Source organism: Synchiropus splendidus, chromosome 17 (genome assembly GCF_027744825.2).
Source record: "Synchiropus splendidus isolate RoL2022-P1 chromosome 17, RoL_Sspl_1.0, whole genome shotgun sequence".
Lineage (NCBI taxonomy): Eukaryota > Metazoa > Chordata > Actinopteri > Syngnathiformes > Callionymidae > Synchiropus > Synchiropus splendidus.
The window spans coordinates 20,361,719-20,380,072 of NC_071350.1; the positions used below are offsets into that span (position 1 = coordinate 20,361,719).

General features: G+C 57.7%; 1 protein-coding gene across 4 annotated transcripts in view; it reads right to left on the bottom strand.

Annotated features, from left to right (window-relative positions):
- Positions 1–18,354, bottom strand: part of LOC128748421 (protocadherin Fat 3) — a 55,436-nt gene that overhangs the window by 11,835 nt on the left and 25,247 nt on the right. For 3 of the 4 annotated variants that reach the window (XR_008412796.1, XM_053847187.1, XM_053847185.1), the window contains exons 12-44: positions 17,368–17,504; positions 16,148–16,423; positions 15,872–16,082; positions 15,582–15,796; positions 14,868–15,026; positions 14,672–14,793; positions 14,215–14,397; positions 14,047–14,161; positions 13,735–13,983; positions 13,171–13,521; positions 12,509–12,682; positions 11,914–12,444; positions 10,612–10,976; positions 10,398–10,551; positions 9,178–9,285; positions 8,935–9,118; positions 7,819–8,039; positions 6,859–7,311; positions 6,604–6,738; positions 6,180–6,549; positions 5,410–5,606; positions 4,777–4,930; positions 4,474–4,707; positions 4,232–4,410; positions 3,605–3,818; positions 3,327–3,541; positions 2,964–3,101; positions 2,766–2,909; positions 2,502–2,699; positions 1,962–2,239; positions 1,329–1,891; positions 269–400; positions 30–187 (exon numbers count right to left, since the gene is read on the bottom strand). Coding sequence is in view for 2 of the 4 variants with exons in the window: in XM_053847187.1 (XP_053703162.1) it covers positions 30–187; positions 269–400; positions 1,329–1,891; positions 1,962–2,239; positions 2,502–2,699; positions 2,766–2,909; positions 2,964–3,101; positions 3,327–3,541; positions 3,605–3,818; positions 4,232–4,410; positions 4,474–4,707; positions 4,777–4,930; positions 5,410–5,606; positions 6,180–6,549; positions 6,604–6,738; positions 6,859–7,311; positions 7,819–8,039; positions 8,935–9,118; positions 9,178–9,285; positions 10,398–10,551; positions 10,612–10,976; positions 11,914–12,444; positions 12,509–12,682; positions 13,171–13,521; positions 13,735–13,983; positions 14,047–14,161; positions 14,215–14,397; positions 14,672–14,793; positions 14,868–15,026; positions 15,582–15,796; positions 15,872–16,082; positions 16,148–16,423; positions 17,368–17,504 (7,517 nt within the window). In the remaining 2 variants the exon portion in view is untranslated. Of the gene's footprint in view, positions 1–29; positions 188–268; positions 401–1,328; positions 1,892–1,961; positions 2,240–2,501; positions 2,700–2,765; positions 2,910–2,963; positions 3,102–3,326; positions 3,542–3,604; positions 3,819–4,231; positions 4,411–4,473; positions 4,708–4,776; positions 4,931–5,409; positions 5,607–6,179; positions 6,550–6,603; positions 6,739–6,858; positions 7,312–7,818; positions 8,040–8,934; positions 9,119–9,177; positions 9,286–10,397; positions 10,552–10,611; positions 10,977–11,913; positions 12,445–12,508; positions 12,683–13,170; positions 13,522–13,734; positions 13,984–14,046; positions 14,162–14,214; positions 14,398–14,671; positions 14,794–14,867; positions 15,027–15,581; positions 15,797–15,871; positions 16,083–16,147; positions 16,424–17,367; positions 17,505–18,354 lie in introns of those variants that run through there. The other variant, XR_008412797.1, reaches the window with a different exon arrangement.

The window sequence follows — 18,354 nt, forward strand, 5'->3', positions numbered from 1 at the left end:
TGGGGGGGAGGGAGCGGCGCGTTGGAGACCTTGAGCATGGTGCAGGGGTTGACCCGGGTAAACATGATGACGCCGCGTCTCTGCAGCGTGCGGATCCTCAGACTCAGTCTCATCTCGCCGCTCTGCCCGCTCTGGGTCACGCGGTACTTGATGTAGCTGTTTCCTGAGAAGCTGAGGGAGGTTTGGCCTGCAAGCCGACACACACGTATGCACAGGGGTCAGACGGAGGAAGGCGGCGCGGCGCGGCGGCCGAGGCGCTGAGGCTCACCGGCGCAGCGCTCCAGCTCCTCTGGCCGACACTGGCAGAGCGACGGCGCGGCCGGACCCCAGCGGACGCACTGCATGTCTGCGGGACAGGACTGACCTTCACACAGCTCCAAGGGCGCGGGGCAAACTCCGCCTGAGTGGAAGGGAAACAGCCAAAGACTCGGGGTGGGATTCGACTGAGGAAATTCATCTAGTTCATTCGAGAATTTGTGATGAATTACTCTCAATGAATCGCAGTATAAGAACATTTGCCACCATAAGCCACGTTTTTCACTGTGAATGAAGGTGGTATGTTACTGGACCAAATGATGGAGCCATACGTCCATTTAAACAACAGAATATTGTTTCTTCTGCATCAGTCTGACGACAGCACAATAAACCTCCATGGTGTCTCTAGTCAAGTCTTTATCTGACCTGATTTAGACTAGAGCTCTTTTCATGTCTTGGAAATGTTTGTCCATCCAGAGTGGTGGAAACCCTGGACATTGTGGAGTGAGAAACCTCCCTGAACCAAAGCCAACAGCTGCTTTGGTTCAGGGAGGATTCCTCCATGTTTGTTGTTGTTGTTCTCATCCCAGCTGCATCAGTGGCATCAGTGGAGCAGGAACTCCTGCGCTGACAAAGGTGCCCTGCTGTCTGCAGAGCACACACTGTTCAGTTCAATTCAGTGAAATAAAAACGATTAAATGTGATTAATTAATCATGATGAACTTGTTGAAGTCCCACCACGACCAGAAACACTCTGAAGCCCGCCCTGCTGGTGGGCAGGAGCAGCTACAACAGCACAGCCGTCTGAGGCAGGGTCATCACGGCCTGAGATCAGGGCTCACCGAGCCGCCGCCTGCTGCTCAAGATGACAATAATGGCCTTTGATTTTCCAGACACATTATTGTGAAAACCCATTGATGCGACCGCAGGAGTGTGCGCTGAAGCCACGGCCGCTCAGAGGTTAGTGATGCCCTGACCTGGAGTCTGGGCATCAGCCTGGCGCAGAGGTCACCGGGGACCTGCTCAACACTGGCCGCAAGCCAAGACGGCTTTGCTGTGACCTTGGAGCTCACCTGGACAGGCGCAGGCCTCCGTCCTCCTGAAGCTGGGCAGCAGCAGGCTGAACCTGTCGCTGCTGTAGGTGACGCCCGGACCGGCCTCCATCACCAGCGTCTGCTCGCACGGCTGGTCTCCACAGTCCAGCCGCCCGGAGCAGGCGCCGCTCAGCAGCTCGGCGCCCGCCAGCACTCCCCTCACCTTCCCTCCAGCCACCGCCTCCTCCAGCTTCCTGGCGATTTCGCTGTGAGAGTAAAAACCTCCCGTCCTCCGGCCTCCCGGCGTCTCCGGCCTCTCCATGGCCACCAGCAGGTCCAGGTCGGGCGACCCGGACACGGGCTGGAGGCCCAGGACGTGGACTGGATCCTGCTGGCCGGGCGACCACTTCCAGCCGGCCAGTCCGCGTAACATGAGCTTGATCTGGCTGAAGTAGCGCTTGAGGAGCTCCTCCGGAGGCAGGGAGGGGAAGCGCAGCGTGAGGGCGCCGCGCAGGAGCACGTCGGTCACCTGCTCCACCTGCACCGACACGTCCGCCATCACGGCGAAGCGCCCGTCGCTCACCGTGGCATTGATCTGATACCTGGAATCAAAGACAGCGCGACACGTCACAGGGTTCCGGCCGGTGCTGGACGGGCCGGTGGGTATGGTACCTGCCGGGCTCCAGCCCAGGGAGGGCCGTGATCCTGCCGTCCTGCCTGTTGACCTCAAACATGCTCTTGGAGGGGGATTTCTGAGTGAAGGACAACACGTCATTGGGGTCTCGGTCGGTGGCGTGAATCTGTCCAATGGGCCCTCCCTGGAAGGTATCTGTTACCATGACGACAGTGACTTCCAGGCGAGAGGCGGCGGGTTTATACTGACTGTTTGCAATGACCCTCAAGAAAGCCCAAGATGAGGAGGTGAGGGGCGGCCGCCCAGAGTCTGTGGCCTAGGAAACCAAAGGAGGCAGTCCAGAGGAAGAGAATCTCTCAGTGACAGGACAGAAGGAGAGAAGGTCCCTCCATCATGGACCACCCTCATCGTGCAACTCCACCACACGCCGCCGTCGCTCCCTCATCTTCAGTGTTTTCATTTGTTCTGATCCACCCACCGATCCACCCATCCATCATCCACCCACCGATCCATCCATCCATCCATCCACCCACCGATCCATCCATCCACCCAGCATGCTGTTTCCTGAACAAACCAACCTGAATTTCCAGAATGAACTCTCTGGGGGCTTCAGGCCCAAACACGCGATTAGATTTCAGGGTACCAGTCTGGTCCAGGGAGAAGAATCTCTCCTCGTTCCCAGAAACAATTTGAAAGTGAAAGGGCGGGCCATTTCGAGACGAGTCCTTGTCGCTGACTGACAGCGTGAGCAGGGTCAGGCCGGCGGCTTGGTTCAGCTGTCGGGAGCAACTCAAGTCAGAGAGGAAGAAAAAAAGCACCACACAAACATAAACGGCCGCTACCTGGACGACGGCTGTGGAGTTTGGAGGGCTGAAGACCGGGGGGTTGTCGTTGACGTCCGATATGTCGATGTTGACGTCGACGGTGGAGGACATGGCGGGAGAGCCGCTGTCGAAGGCCTGCACTGACAGAGTGTACCTGGAGACCTAGGAGGAGGCCGGTGTCAGCGAAGCAGCCAGGTCTGCTGCGCTCACACTCACCAGCTCTCTGTCCAGCGGCTTGTTGACCTTCAGGTGGCCAGTCACAGGGTCCATCCAGAAGTGGTTACTGCGGTCGCCCTTCAGGATGGAGTAGGTGATCCGACCGTTGACCTGACTGTCAAGGTCCTCGGCCACAACCTAGAAGCAGAGACACCAACAGCCGTGAGCCAGAACCCAGCGGCCGCCCGGGTGGAGCAGAGAGCAGGACTCCAGCCGGCGTGATGACGATGGTAGATATCTGGGGCAGTGCACCAGGAAATCAATTCAACAGCAAGAAGCACAGATCCACAGAGAGTAAAGTGGGTCTAGGTCACATGACCCTGGGGGCGAGCCACTGGAAGGGCCTCCGGGAGCGCCACCTACCCAGGCCACCGTCTGCCCAACAGAGGCGTCCTCGCTGAGCAGCAGGTTGTAGACCTCGCGGTTGAAGGTGGGAGCGTTGTCGTTGACGTCCATGAGTTCAATGATCACCATGGTGGCCGTGCTGAGGGGAGGGCTCCCGCTGTCCCAGGCCTCCACAGTCAGGTAGAAGTCCTTACACACCTCAAAGTCCAAGTCGTCCGCCACTGAAATGGAGCCTGTCGGACCAAGAGCGAGGGCGTCACACTCAACCCAGCACCGGCTCCCCCAGGTCCCCTCACCTGAGCTCCGGTCGATGGAGAACTTGCCCAGCTCATTGCCGGAGCGAATCCTGTAAGTGATGTCAGCGTTGGGTCCGATGTCGGCGCTGGTGGCCAACAGCTGCACCACCTCGGTGCCCACAGCCACGTCCTCGGGGACGGTGACGGAGGCGTCCCGCCTCTGGAAGACGGGCGCGTTGTCGTTGACATCCAGCACCAGGACTCTCAGGTCCACCTGAGGAGGAGGGCACAGCCTGGTCACGCCTGACGTCTAGAATGACCTCTGCAAGTGGCGCGCTTCATCTCGCTCTCCTCCTTGTCCTTCACGCTGCTGAACATTTCCCGCTCCCATCCAAAAGCGCAGCTTGAGGAGCATTAATCTTGGTTAGAATCTAAGCGGTGTCTCGTCTCATCTCTTCGCGCAGCGACATGTTTATTCATTCCTTTGCTGGTGTTCGGACGACTGCGTCTGCAGAATCACAATTTTGTCTGTTCAGTCTATAAAAGAGGAACCGGGTTCACCACCCAGCGCCGTGCGTTGTGGGCCAACCGACCAAACAAGACCGGAGTTCACCAAACACACTGAAGGTCGTCCTGTCTTCACCAGCTCAGAGCAGCATCTCACTGGCCTGGACGGCCTGGTTTTACCTGAGAGAACAGCGCCCCCTCCTGGCCAGCTCGGTCTGCCGCCTGAACACGAATCCGATACGAGTCTTGGCTCTCTCTGTCCAGAGGCTTTTCCAGGATCACCACCCCAGAAACCGGATCGATGGAGAACATCCCGTCGACGGACTCCAGCAGGGAGTAGACCACGCTCCGGTTCAGTCCTGGACAGGGAGGATCAAAGGTTCCGTTCCACCAGCACACACCGTGTTTGTGGCGCTGCCTACCTTCATCAGGGTCAGTGGCCTGGAGCCGCGTCAGCAACGTGTTGGGGGCAGCGTTCTCCAACACGCTGGCCATGTAGAGGGAGGAGGAGAAGGTGGGAGCGTTGTCGTTCACGTCCAGCAGCCGGAGGGAAACGTCGGCGCGGCAGAAGAGGCCGCCGCCATCCGTGGCCTGGGCGATCAGCTTGTAGGAGGAGGTGCTTTCACGGTCCATGGCGGTGGCGATGCGCAGCTCTCCTGCAGGAGCAGGGAGGAGAAGACGGGCAGTAGCAGCCACAGGCCTCAGCGCAGCGCAGCAGCGGTTACCAGTGTTGGCGTCCATGTAGAAGTCTTCCACGCCGATGCCGAAGAGCGAGTACTGGATGTCTGCGCTGGAGCCCGAGTCGGCGTCGCTGGCCGCCACGGTCAGGATGCCTTTGTTGGTGGGAATGTCCTCGGGAAAAGAGACGCTGTACACCGCCTGCAGGGGGCGCAGAGCAGAGCCAAGACACCTGAGCAGCTCAGCTAAGAGAGGCCTCCCTGGCATCAACCTATCAGCACGACATCCACGCTCGGCCTCTGCACATTGGTTTTTCTGGTTTGGAGCAAGTGAAAACGTGCGCTCGATCAGGACGGAGCTGTCGGGCAGCGGCCCTGGACCGCTCCATCCTGCACGGCAACAGTTGGAGACTAGAGCCAAAGGTGTTTGGCCCCAGTCAGTCTGCAGTGTTACCAACATTGTTGCTCAGCAACATGCTCTTTCAAATTTCTCACGTTAAATATGAGAATCTTTTAGACTATTGTTGTCCAGCGCCAATGCAGACAATGGTGCTATGATGACTCTTAGTCATGTTGCAGTTCCACCGTCACAAAAGGCTGGTGTTCAGCGGAGACCTTGGTCGTCCCCTGACCGGGGCCTGCAGTTTCACCTTCACTGCACCATCGGAAGCAGCCACCCACCTGGTTGCATATGGGAGTGTTGTCGTTGGCGTCGATGACGGTGACTTCCACAGCGGTGCGAGCCACGAACAGTCCGTCGCTGGCCGTGATGTTGAGCAGATACCAGTCCTGCCGTTCCCGGTCCAGAAGGCCGCTGACGTAGACCTTCCACTCCCCCTGCACCAGCGCCAGGCCGAAGACGCCTCTGGAGTTCCCCCCTGCGGAGGCGAGCCACGCGGCGTCACCAGCTGAGAAACACACTTCCAAAGAGGAGCAACGCGGAAGGCCGCCACACGCAGGCAGCATCTGGGGGCGAGGACGTGACCCGGGCCGCCCACCTTCCTCACACTCCTGGAGAAGGTTCTGCTCACTCGACGTAATGAGTGGTTCACTGAGCAGCTAGTTGGATGACCTTCACACCAAAGGTCAGGAGTCACTGGTAAGTTACACGTGTCATGACTGGGCTCGGGCTCAGAGGTCGCAGCTGCTTTGGTTCCAAGCTTTCCCAGCAAACACACTCGAGACTCAGCAGCTTCAGAACTATGCCGAGTATTCAGACCACCCTCAACTGAGCTCCGCCCCTCTGACTCAGGCCCCGCCCACCAACACTCCCTTCCTCTCCCAGGGAACCAGCGAGCAGAACTGTTGGTATGAATCCTCTCAGCACTAAGTCACATTGGGAACAAGCGCGTGTTGACGTGACCACCAGTGGGTTTGACAGGGTTCAGGCTCGGCAATACATCACATGAAGACACGAGGCACGTTTGGCACTCCAGATGATTTCAGCTCACCGGTGATGGAGAAGCTGACCAGGCGGTTTTGATCCGTGCCGTCTCCATCTTTGGTCTTCAGGACGGCCACCACTTCACCCAGGGGGTCGCTTTCCTTGACGGCGCCTCGGTACAGGTCCCTCTCGAACCGGGGTGGGTTGTCGTTGACGTCCGACACGGCGATGGTCACCACAGCGCTGGAGGAGCGCGAGCGGGACTCCCCCAGGTCAGAGGCCATCACCTCAAAGCTGTAGCTGGAGCAGGCCTCGTGGTCCATCTGACTGACAGTGGTGATCCAGCCAGTCTTGCTGTCGATAGCAAAGAGAGCGCCGGCGGCTGAGGCGCCGGCGTCGGCGCTGGACGAGAGCAAGGCTCCCAGGCTGTAGGCGACCTGAGGAGACAGCCCTCAGCATGGGCCCAGAGAGCTGCATCACTGGCCACCTACCTGTCCGTTGGAGCCCCAGTCTGGATCCAGCGCACGCACCTGCACCACCCTGGTGCCGACCGGCATCCCCTCCATCACCGTGGCCACGTAGCTCTTGGACTCGAACTCAGGGTCGTTGTCGTTCACGTCCAGGACCTACAAGGGCAAAGACCCGTCACAGCCGTGAATAGACTGGCGCATGAATCGGTCGGCTGCGAGGCCCAGGGTCAGCGCCCCGTCTCAGACAGAGCTCTGGATGGACTGGCTCGGACTGACCTTGACTTCCAGGTCCACCGTGGACACAGACTCGATCAGGTCTCTTCTGGCCATCGCTGCCACCTTGAACCTGTAGGTGCTGACTCGTTCATAGTCCAGTGGTTGGACCAGACGGATCAGACCGCTCTCCCGCTCCACCAGGAAGGTCCCCGCTTGGTTGCTGTCCAGGGTCTCTCCTGCCACCACGGTGAAGGCGGCGGTCTGACCGGGGCCCGTGTACACGGAGCCCAGAGCGGTTCCGGTGGCAGTGTCCTCGGGAATGGTGAAGGAATACTGAGGCTGGCTGAAGGACGGGACGTAGGCGTCGGACGGGACCACGTGGATGAAGGCCGAGACCAGGGAGTGTTTGGGTGGAGACCCGCCGTCCGAGGCTTTGACAAAGAAGGACAGGACGGTGCCCTGGAGGTGGTCCACGTTGCTCTTGGTCATCATCCAACCGCTGTCTGACTCCACCTGCGAAACGCACAGCAGAAACCTTCACCAGACCAGTGCGTCCGTGGCTGACGCTGGGGATGCGCCGTAACATTATGACCGCCGACCAACACCAAAACCGCGGCACCAGAGCGTGGGGCGAGACAGTTAGGCAGGGGTCATAATGTTCTGGCCTGCTAGCTCCACTCGTGTGAAACAATGGAAACGTCACTTTCTAAGTCCTGCAGCTGCACTCTGCAATTGCACTGAGCCCATGTCCAGGACTGAATATTGACCGTTTGTGTGGAAATGTCGCGTGAAGCCATGGAAGCTAATCCACCAGGACGGTGAGGTGGAGGCAGGCTTTCGCTCCATTGTTTGTCATGGCACAGACAGGGGTTTTTAATGACGTGTGTGGATACAGTGTTCGGCGGCGGGAGCCGCTGATCTCACCCGCAGATCGAAAGCCAAAGGCTTAATGCCACAAATGAGATTTGGAAATGCAAAGCAGGTGGTCAGACATCCCAGGGCTGGACAAACAGCACTGACCTCCAGGACGTCCACCAGCGACAGGCGCGCCTCACTGTACAGAGAGTAGCTGATCCGTCCGTTGGCTCCGGCGTCAGGGTCCGTGGCCTGGATTTGAGTCACCAGAGAACCTTTGGCCACATTGGCCTTGATGCTCATGCGGTACTCCAGCGCTCTAAATCGAGGCGCGTTGTCGTTCTCATCTGCCAGGACCACTCGCACCGTGCAGAAGGCGGCTCGTCCTGCAGGAGGGATGGGACATGGACATGTGATCATCCCACCAGAGCTGCGTCCCGCAGCGGCACACAGCGTGGGAATCTTGATGCATTGAAAGCAGAATGGGATGTGAAGAGACTTAATGGATGTCGATTGCGGTCATTTCCCGCTCCCTCTTTTATTCCCAGACCTCTCGGGGGAGTGTTGGACTCAGGGCCCACAGACATCTGCTCCTTCCTCACAGGTAGATCAACATGAAGCGCGACGGCGACACAAACGGTTTCAGTGGTCCGGTCACCACTGGATCACCGGGACGTGGGGAGACACTAGGCTCAAAGTGGAGTGGACCAGACCAGAGGGTATTCACGATTCTTCGCCATTTTGTTTTAATTCTCGGCATGCACGAGACCAAGTCAGAGAGGCTGGATGGAGATGGTTTGGACATGTACAGAGGAGAGAGAGAGAGAGAGAGCCAGTACATTGGTAGATGAAGATGTTGAGATGTTGGAAGTGCCAGGCAGAAGGTGGAGAGGAAGGCCACAGAGGAGATGGATGGAGGTGGTGAAGGAGGACATGAGGTCTGGAGGTTTGAGAGAAGAGGAAGCAGAGGACAGGGGGAGATGGAGGAAGATGATCCGCTGAGGCCACCACTGAAGGGAGAAGCCCACAGAGGAAGAAGAACAAGCAGGAGGAGGAAGAGAAGATGATGAAGACAAAGAAGAAAAAGACGGAAGAGAAGGAGAAGAAGAAGAAGAAGAAGACGCTAAAAGTGGTGTAAAAGCAAGGAAGTGAGTGTGATGACCTTCAGCCGGAGGCCTGCGAGCTACGTTCACGGCGCTCAACTTAAAGGTATGGGCCCATTAGTCTTAAATGGGTTGTGTGAGAGGAGGCCTGCCAAGAGTCCGAGCCAAAACGGTCTACCTCCACCGTCCAGGGCCATCAGGGTCAGCACCACGTCCTTGTTCGCCGGGTCTTCTCGATCTAACTTCTGCAGCGTGGACACGACTCCGTCGGCGTCGATGCTGAACTGGGCTTTGCCAACGTCATTGATGAAGGAGTAGGTGATTTGGCCAAACAGCCCCGAGTCTTCGTCTGTGGCTCGGACCTGCGGGCAGACTCCCACTGTGAGGTCCGGACCCTCGTCTCTTTCAATGATGCACTTACCTGAATGACCACCGTGCCCGGCGCCGCGTTCTCAGCCACCTCCGCCAGGTAGAACCTCTGGCTGAAGACCGGGCTGTAGGAGTTGGCTCCAAGGACTCGCACCAGCACCTGGAGTGGAGCGGGGCGGTCGTGATGGCGTCTGATGAGGCTGACATTTCACTCACGCATTCATCATCATTGGCTGTTTGTCAACACATCAGCAAGCAGACGTGCGGTGCCTGAGCCTCATCACAAACCACCTTTCTCTCGTACAGAAGAGGCTGATGCTTTTAAACCAGGGTTTTTCACCCTCGTGAGCCGTGAGAGCGTGTCAGGTGTGGCGCGGGAAAATGATCCAGCGTCACCTCAAGTGTCCGGAGACAGAGGCGGCGATATGACGCCATGAAATCATGACAGTGAGAAGGTGTGGAGGAGCCACCAAGGTGAGGAGATGATCCCATGGACTGGCTGCCATTCTTTCTCTCCACTCTACTGTAGAGTGTGTTGATGCTGATGCTGATCCCTCCCTCAGTCAAAGCAGCGCTGCTGTGGTGCGCCGCGCTCCTCTGCCCACACACTCACAGCCAAGAAGCCGCTCACATGCTTCAACAACTTCCAGCTGTTTCTAAAGCTGATGCGCCTCTAACTGGACCACACACCTTCACCACAGAACCATGGAGGGAGGGAGCTGCCACCAGGCCAAAGACTGTCTGCAGCGCAGAGCTAACAGAGCTAACGGCTAACCTGACCTGTCTGACTTCCACTCAACTGTATTGATGCTCATGGACTGTCAACGTCTGCTCTGGGCTTTAAAAGGTGGCTCTGAACAACTAAAGGCACCACCAAATACATGTGAAGAGAGGAAGAATCACTGTTGTTATGAAGCAAGTTCAGGCAGAGAAGCCAAGGATTTGTCTGGAAACTACAGTCACATCATCAAAAGAGAAGTGATCCCATCCAAACAGTGATTTCAAGTCAGTCCACACATCAATGAACCATGATCTATTTAGCCGTATTGCCGCCTCTTTCTGGACACACGGGAAACAAAGGCAGGAGCTGCAGTGTTTCACCAGTGAAGAGGGAGTTTGTACGGGACTTGAAGCACAAGTGGCCCAGGTTCCTGTGGCGGTGTGAACCACGGCTGCCGTGGCCAGAGAGAGGGTGACAAACACTGTTTTAAACTACGGTGGCTGAGCTCTGTCTGATCCAGAAGGGGGTCAGACAACGATGGTCCACCTCACCTGCGCCGAGCTGGTGAAGACTCCGTCGGACACGGACACGTTCAGCTGATAGGCGGCTTTCATGCCTTGTCTCCTCTTGCTGGACAGAGTGATCACGCCAGAGTCGGCGTCCATCACGAAGGTCATGCGCTCATTACCAGACACGATGCTGTACCTGAAACCAAAGGTGACACTTCCATGAGGGGAACAGGGCCACAGCAAGGCGCCGCCTCACCTCAGCCTCTGACCGTCGCAGACGTCTGCATCCGAGGCCTGAACACAGGTGACAAAGTGTCCCCTGGGCGCCAGCTCGCTGACAATGGCCGTGTACAGCATCTGGCTGAAGCTGGGGGGGCTGTCGTTGGTGTCCAGCACGGCCACGGTGACGCTGGCGTCGCTGCTGAGGGTGGGGTCCCCGCTGTCCGTGGCCCTGACGATGAAGTTGTGGCGCTGAATGAGCTCGTAGTCCAGCGTGCGCGCCGTGAACAGCGTCCCGCTGGTGCCGTCCATGTGGAAGTAGTCGCTGCTGTTGTGGATGTCGGGCAGGATGCGGTAACTCACCACCGAGTTCCTCTCCGAGTCTTGGTCCTGAGCAAAGACCTGCAGAGACAGACACCTTTACAGTCCAGCCAGGCTGCAGGATCCAGCCAACGCTGAGCGCTTCACATTCCTGCTGCAAACTGCAGCTGGTTTCAAAGAGGCCTCGACTGAGAATGAAGCCATGACTCTGGGACCAAACATTTCGACACTTGGAACTTGGGTGTCTGCCGGGTTACATCCATTGCTTGTCTTAGCTTTTGTGCAGTTGTTCTCTCCTCTTCAGGATGGAACAGCTGAAGAAGTTTCACTGTAGGGACACCGTCTCATGGTGGAGTCGCTGAAAGCGCTGGACGGTGCAGACAAGGTGTTCGATGAAGTGGCTTCAGTGGTAGGATTCCTGCAGCCCCAGTGATGACGAGAAGGAAGGCGCAACATGGAAGAAGCCAGGAAGCTGGCAGCACACTGGCGCGAGCACGCACGCACGCACGCACGCACGCACGGTCCCCACACTCTCAGAAGTGCTTCTGTGTCTGCAGTAAATCCTCACTTTTACTGCATCCCTTTAGCTGTAAAGTGAAACTCGACGGAGCTGGATGAAGGTGCCCGCCGCTTTTATGGCGCAGCGCTTTTAACGCTGAGTCAGAGCCTATCAAATTCAATTAGAGACTTTGGGAAAACCACTTGCGTACGTTTCCAGATGCAACAAACAACAACCGACGGACTGAGCAAAGCCCGGGAGCCGGGCCGGTGCTGGGGCCGGGTCCTCCAGAGTGAAAGATCCTCATGAAGCGGTGTCGCCGCATTGTCTTGCCGGACCGTGTTCTGCTGCACAGCCTCGGCCCAGTTCCATTAGTCGCCAAAGGTCAACAGTATCCACTGGGAAATATCCAGGGAAATCGCACACCATTCAGCCACACATAAATAAAGAAGTCGGCAGTCCATCGGCCAGATCTGTTGGAAGCAAATCTCAAGTTCAAACAAATCAAAGCAAACAAACCTGCAAGACGCTGGTTCCAATCATGGAGTTCTCCGTCAGCACAGCCCAGTACGAGGCGTTCTGGAAGAGCGGCGGGTTATCGTTGACGTCCACCACCACAACGTCCACGTCCACTTCTGACTTGGCGCCCGTCAGCGTGTCGGTGGCTTTGACCGTCAGACGGTAGTACTGGGCGGCTTCGTAGTCCAGCGGGTGGACCACCGTCACCAGGCCCGTGTCGAAGCCGATGTCAAAGTGCAGCCAGGGGTCGCCGTCAGCGATGGTGAAGACGATGTTCTGGCCCTCAGAGCTGGTGGCGTTGATGGTCAGGACGGGCGTGGAGACCGCCACGTCCTCCCCAACAGTGATGCCGTAGAAGGGCTTGTCGAAGACGGGCATGGCTTTGTTCACCACGGTGACGGGCAGCTCCACCTCACTGAAGAGCGGAGGAAGCCCCCCGTCCGTGGCCACGATGACCAACCTGTACTCCGCGTTGGACAGGTCGGCCTCCAAAGTTCTCCTCAGGGTCAGCTCCCCGGTCACAGGGTTGATCTGGATCCAAGCACAGAGAGGTCCCTCCAGTCGCTCCTCCACCAGGCCGCAGAAGAGACCTCACCTGAAAGTTTCGGTGCTGCTCCCTCAGGCTGTAGGAAACCTCTGCATTGGCCCCCGAGTCCCGGTCTGTGGTGGAGACGGTGAAGATGGCAGAGCCAGGCTCCGCCTCCACCTGCACCGCAGCGTAGTACGGGAGGCCGACGAACTCCGGAGCGTTGTCGTTCACGTCCTCCACCTGGACAGAGGGATGGGCAGACAGCGTCGGCACCAGAGCTTCACGGTGACCATCCTCTTCATGATCCGCCGTTTTCAAACATCCCACCTCTGCGTCAGTGTTCATCATTACCACTGGAGCAAGCAGCCAACAGTGAGCCTTTCTTTCACAATGTGCGCGAGTTGACTGCCTCGTATAGGGACGTCTCAAAAACATTTCTTTTCCGTTTCACCGCTTCATCTTCTCGGGCCCTCGACTCCGCACCCATCACAGGGGTTTGGCGGGGTGCCAAACATCTGAGGAAAGGCTCCGTCTGAGGCGTGTTCACCCGTGGTGGCCAGTCAGACAGACTCACAGCACGAGGCGGCCCGACAAACACAACGACTCTGACGGGCTTGACATCCTCATGAAGCCGTTTCACTCAAGACATTTGAGGCAGCGATCAGCCGTGAGGCTGGTGCTAACAAGGGCACCATCTTGACTCTGCTGCAGGAGCGAAGCCTCCTCACCTGAACTTGGACCGTCACCCTCGCCACCCGCAGCGTTTCATCCTCTCGGCGAACCTCCACAACCAGCTGGAAGCTTCCCTCCTCCTCCCTGTCAAAGGGCTCGCCGGTGGTCAGCAGCACGCCACACGTCGGCCGGACGGCGAAGCGCCCGCCGGGGTTGAGCAGGGTGTATTTCAGGGGTTCGTTGAGACGGTGGCCCACGGTGTTGATGACGGTGAGCACGGTGACGTTCCGCACGTTCTCCGCTATGGAGGCGAAGTAGAGCGGGTAGGTGAAGGCCAGCCCGCTGTCCAGGGCCTCTCTGACCAGCACCGTGACCGACGCCACGCTGGAGAAGCGCCCATCCCACGCCTTGAAGGGAAAACACACAGTCGATGAACCAAGAGTCAGCCAGGTCACTAACACACACACACACACACACACACACACACACACACACACACACACACACACACACACACACACACACACACACACACACACACACACACACACACACACACACACACACACACACACACACACACACACACACACACACACACACACAGAAGGAGAACTTGCCTTCACGTTGAACCGATAGCTGCTCTTACTGAGGTCCCCATTAACCACGGTCACCACACCAGTGTGGCGCTCCACCGAGAAGTGCTCCGTGTTGCTGTCGGCCAGGGCGAAGACGAGCCGCAGCGGGTCCAGGTCAGGATCGAACGCCTCAAGCCTCAAGACTTCCACTCCCATGTAGGTGGGCAGGAGGAGGACAGTCTCATAGGAGTCCTGCGAGAACTTGGGCGGCGAATCGTTGATGTTGACCACCTAGGAGCGGAAGACAAGCACTGAACCACGTGGCGTCCGCCCACGGGAATGTTTCCGCCTCACCCTCACAAAAACCTCTGCCGGGACCTCAGCACTTCTGGGGGGCTGGCCACTGTCTCGAACATGAACTTGGAAGAGGAACTCGGAGAAGGTCTCGTAGTCCAGACCGGCAATAGTCCTGGGTCGACAAACTTCTGTCAGAAGAGCCACTGATTTGGGGGTGCCACCCACCGAATGGAGCCGGTCCCAGAGTCCACGCTGAAGAACATGCGTGCAGTCTCATCCACGATCTGGAACACCAGCAGGGCGTTGTGATTGCGATCACCGTCGGTGGCCTGGATGACGAGCGGCCGGCCGTCTTCCCCCAGAACCACACTGTTGACCGGAGCGGCCTCGCTGACCACGCCCACGTAGCTGCCGGGGGAAGGGGGGGGGGGGGATGGGGGGGGGGGGAGAAGAGACGTCAGTAGAGAGAGGCTCCACCTCCGAAAAAGAGAAAAACTGACTGACTGGCTGGTAAACGGCAGGAAGCTCTACCGAAAACGAAGAGTTGGAAACCGATAAAGTTTGGGAACTCGAATCCCAGACCACACACTCGGCCCAGGACGAGAGTTTGTGCCGAGAGTTTGTGCCGAGAGCAAGCGCCGCCGACCTGATCCAGGGGTGGCACCTGACCGAACACTCCTACCTGACTTGCCGGAACACCGGCGAGCAGTCGTTGACGTCCCCCACCTGGACGCTGACGGTGGTGCTGGCCTCCACGCCGGCCATGTTCCAGGCATGAACCACCAGCAGGTAGGACGTGGTTTGCTGCCGCAGCCACAGGAGAGACGTGAGAACGCGGCGGCGCTCCAGAGCAGCGCGCGGCAGACGAGTTGCCAAACCTCGTAGTCGAGCCGCTTGCGCGTGCTGATCACGCCGGTGTGGTGGTTGATGAAGAAGCAGTGCTCCTCGTTGCCTCTGGTGATGTCAAAAGTGAGCGCTGAGCGGCTGAGGGCACTGATGGTGGTCACCAGGGAGCCCAGCGTGCTGTTTTCCATTATCTGTGTAAACAAGCCATAATCGTGTCTGAGCAGTGGACTGGGAGTTGCACATCAGCGCGGCTCACTCCTGACACCGTGAAACATGAGGAGCGCGGCGGAGAGGTAAACAGCCCAGAGCAGCAGCAGAAGAGCTCCACACATCTGCAGATGAAAGCTCTGGCAGAGCAGGTCGGCCCGGGCTGCAGGTGATTTAAGGATGGGTGGACCAGACGCCTGCTTTCATCTGGACGCCACCAATTATAGCCAAGTGCTGGAGAAACACCATGGCCAGGCTTCAGCTGCAGGGTGAGGGATTCACACGAGTCACGTTTGTGGGCAAAGACGCTCGAGCAGACGGTGCTGAAAACAGAGAGACACGACTCCCACTTGGTCCCACGTCGGCATCGCAGCGGCGGTGCCACCTACTGACCCTGTCTAGGTCCTGCAACATGATCAACAAACAGCGACCGAGGCGACCACCGGGGTCGGCGCCGCGCGCACGCCGCTTCGCCAGTCGTGAGCACAGCCTCAACCTACGGTGCTGATGTGATGGAGGCGTCATCGCTCAAGCCTTACCTCGGCCTGATACTCCTTGAGGGAAAACTTGGGTTTGGAGAAGTCGGAGAGCATGAGAGTGATGCGGACGGAGGCGGTGGCCATTAGCGGAGGGAAGCCGCTGTCAGTGGCACGAACGGTGAGCGAGTAGAAGCCCACGCAGTTCACATCCAAATTCCTGGCAATGTAGACGAGGCCTGTGGCGTTATCGATGCCAAACACGCCACCGATGTTTCCTGGAACAGCAGGCAGATGCTTCATGCTTCACACATGCTTCAGTGTGAAATGAAAGTAAAAATGCAGCCGCGCACCTGCTTCCATGGAATAGGCCAGCTGGCCACTGACGCCACTGTCCTTGTCCAGCGCCGTCACTTGCAGCACCGACGTCCCTGCAGGAGAGGGCTCGTAGGCCACGCCGTCGTACACGGTGCTGGTGAAGTAGGGAATGTTGTCGTTGGCGTCCTCCACGGCGACGAGGATTCGAGCCAGATCCCGGTTGAACGGAAACTCCTGATCTTTGACCTGTGGCGGGAGGCAGCACAGTGAAGCGGGGGGCTGGGGGGCGGAGCCAGGAGGAAGCCTCGCACCATGACGGTGAGGATGTGCTGCGTTCTGGCCTCGTAGTCCAGCAGGTCCGCCGTGTAGACCACCCCTGTGCTGGGGTTGACCCTGAACAGCCTCATGCTGGCGGGGTCCACGCTGCCGTAGATGGAGAAGCTGAGCCGGCTGCGTTCGTCCACGTCCGACGCTCGGAGCCGGAGCAGCTCCACGTCCACCGCCGTGTCCTCGGAGACGCTGACGTCGTAGGCGGGCTGGGAGAAGAGCGGCGGGTTGTCGTTGCTGTCCTGTACTCGGATGAAGACCTGCAGAAGCAGAAGCACAATCCCTTTAATTTGTCTGGGGGACAAACGTTCCAACCACAACTCCTGCTCAAAATAAAAGAGAGAGGAGGTCACGTGGAATGTGACTCAAACAAACATGCAAGAAAATCGAAATAAAAATAAAAATGGATGTGCTGAAGCAGCTGACTCCGATGGCTCGGCCTGAACAAACCTGCGTGTGCTCAGCGACAAAGCAAGCTTCCCAGACGCTGGCCATGTCAGTGTTGGAGGCGCAAGACAGGAGGAGCCGTGGGAGACCTCCACCAGAGCCGTGCCCCTCATGTGCTCCTCACCAACTCACACACCTACTGAACTGAAGCCCAAACCAAAAGGGACTGAACACACCGAGGTTCTTCGTCTTCTTTGTTTGAGAGTGTGATACAGCGCCACCTACAGGACGGGCGTGTGTCCTGACTCTGGGATGTTCTTGATGGAAGCACATCTGGGCCCAGACTCACTGAGTCCTTTTGCCCCGCACAGATTCCTTCACTTCACATCAATGTGTTTGATGACTAAACAGTTTTATTCATGAAAAAAATAGTTTTAGAAAAATTCACAGCCAAACAGGTTTTATTTGCAGAGACTCTTGTCTAATGTCATTAAACGGTTTCAAGCTTGAAGTGTGAAGGAAAATCTGTGTGAATAATCAGGGCAAAATATTCAGTGAAAGAAATGCAACTTGGATTGTGGCGAGACTTGCTTGCATGGGTTTCACGGAAGGCGAGGAACAATCTGAAACTCGCGCTCAAGAGAAACCGCATCACTGACAAAACACTTGACCTCAATCCTGTTAACAGTCAAGAAGACGAGGAGAGAAACGCACATTCAGGCGGAGGCTCATCTCAAAGAAGGGAAGAGATCATGAGAAAAAAACGGGGAAGAAAGAAAGAAAGAGAGGAGGGCGTGGGAGAGGGGCGAGCGCGTACCTGCGAGGTGGCGACGCTGGTGCCGTCCGTCACCTGGACCGTCATGTTGTAGACGGACTGCTGCTCTGCATCCAGGGGCTTGGCCAGGACGAGCGTCCCCACCCCCACCTGAAGGTCGTACTGCATGTCAAAACTGCCTGCAGACACACACAGAGACGCGCCCCCTCAGTCAGGCGCTCTCATTTACCAGGGCGTCAGGGAAAATCAGCCACATCCCTCTTATCAACAGCCTGCACTCCTCAACACACACCTGCAGCCAGGGCATGAGACCGTACTTAAGAGGTTTAGTGTCTGATGAGAGCCGCGCGGGAGCCAGTCATCGCCATGCAGCGCCATCCTCCCTCCCTCCCTCCCCCTCTCTCTCTCCGCTGATGTCTGGGGGCTCCGGCTCTTCTCAGCATATCAATACTGATGGGGCATTTTTCACACAGCCGCCGGTGCGTGTCCAGTCAAGCAAACCGCTGGGATTTGCTTTGTGTGTGTGTGTGAGTGTGTGTGTGTGTGTGAGCGTGAGTGAGTGAGTGTGGTTCAGACGGAGGTGTGGTTCAAACGGCCGTCTGAGTCTGAGACACACAACAGGACTTGACTCCTGCACCTGTGGAGACACATGGCTGGAGGCTCGGGGTCGTGCAGGTCACGCGCGCGCGCACGGCTCCTGCTTGAGGGCCAAGTGTGGCTCACCTCACCCGGTGAGCGCTTGGCACGGTCCGCGTGGCTGAGCTGTCAGGATCAGACGGGCAGCGACCACTCACCACTCTGCTGTTGCTCCACTGTCAAGCAGCGCTTCAGCATGTTGGCCTCAGCCAAGTGAAGCTGAAGAGGCGTGTCACGGGGGCCTCGCTGACCTGATCCTGATCCTCCTGATCGACTGACTGACTTTCAGCAAGACCAAGTCTCTCAACCTGTTTCTACATGGAGCAGTGAAAGGTGCGTTTGTTTGTGCTTCCACGGGAGGAAACACTAACTTCAGGGAACAAAGGAGTTGCT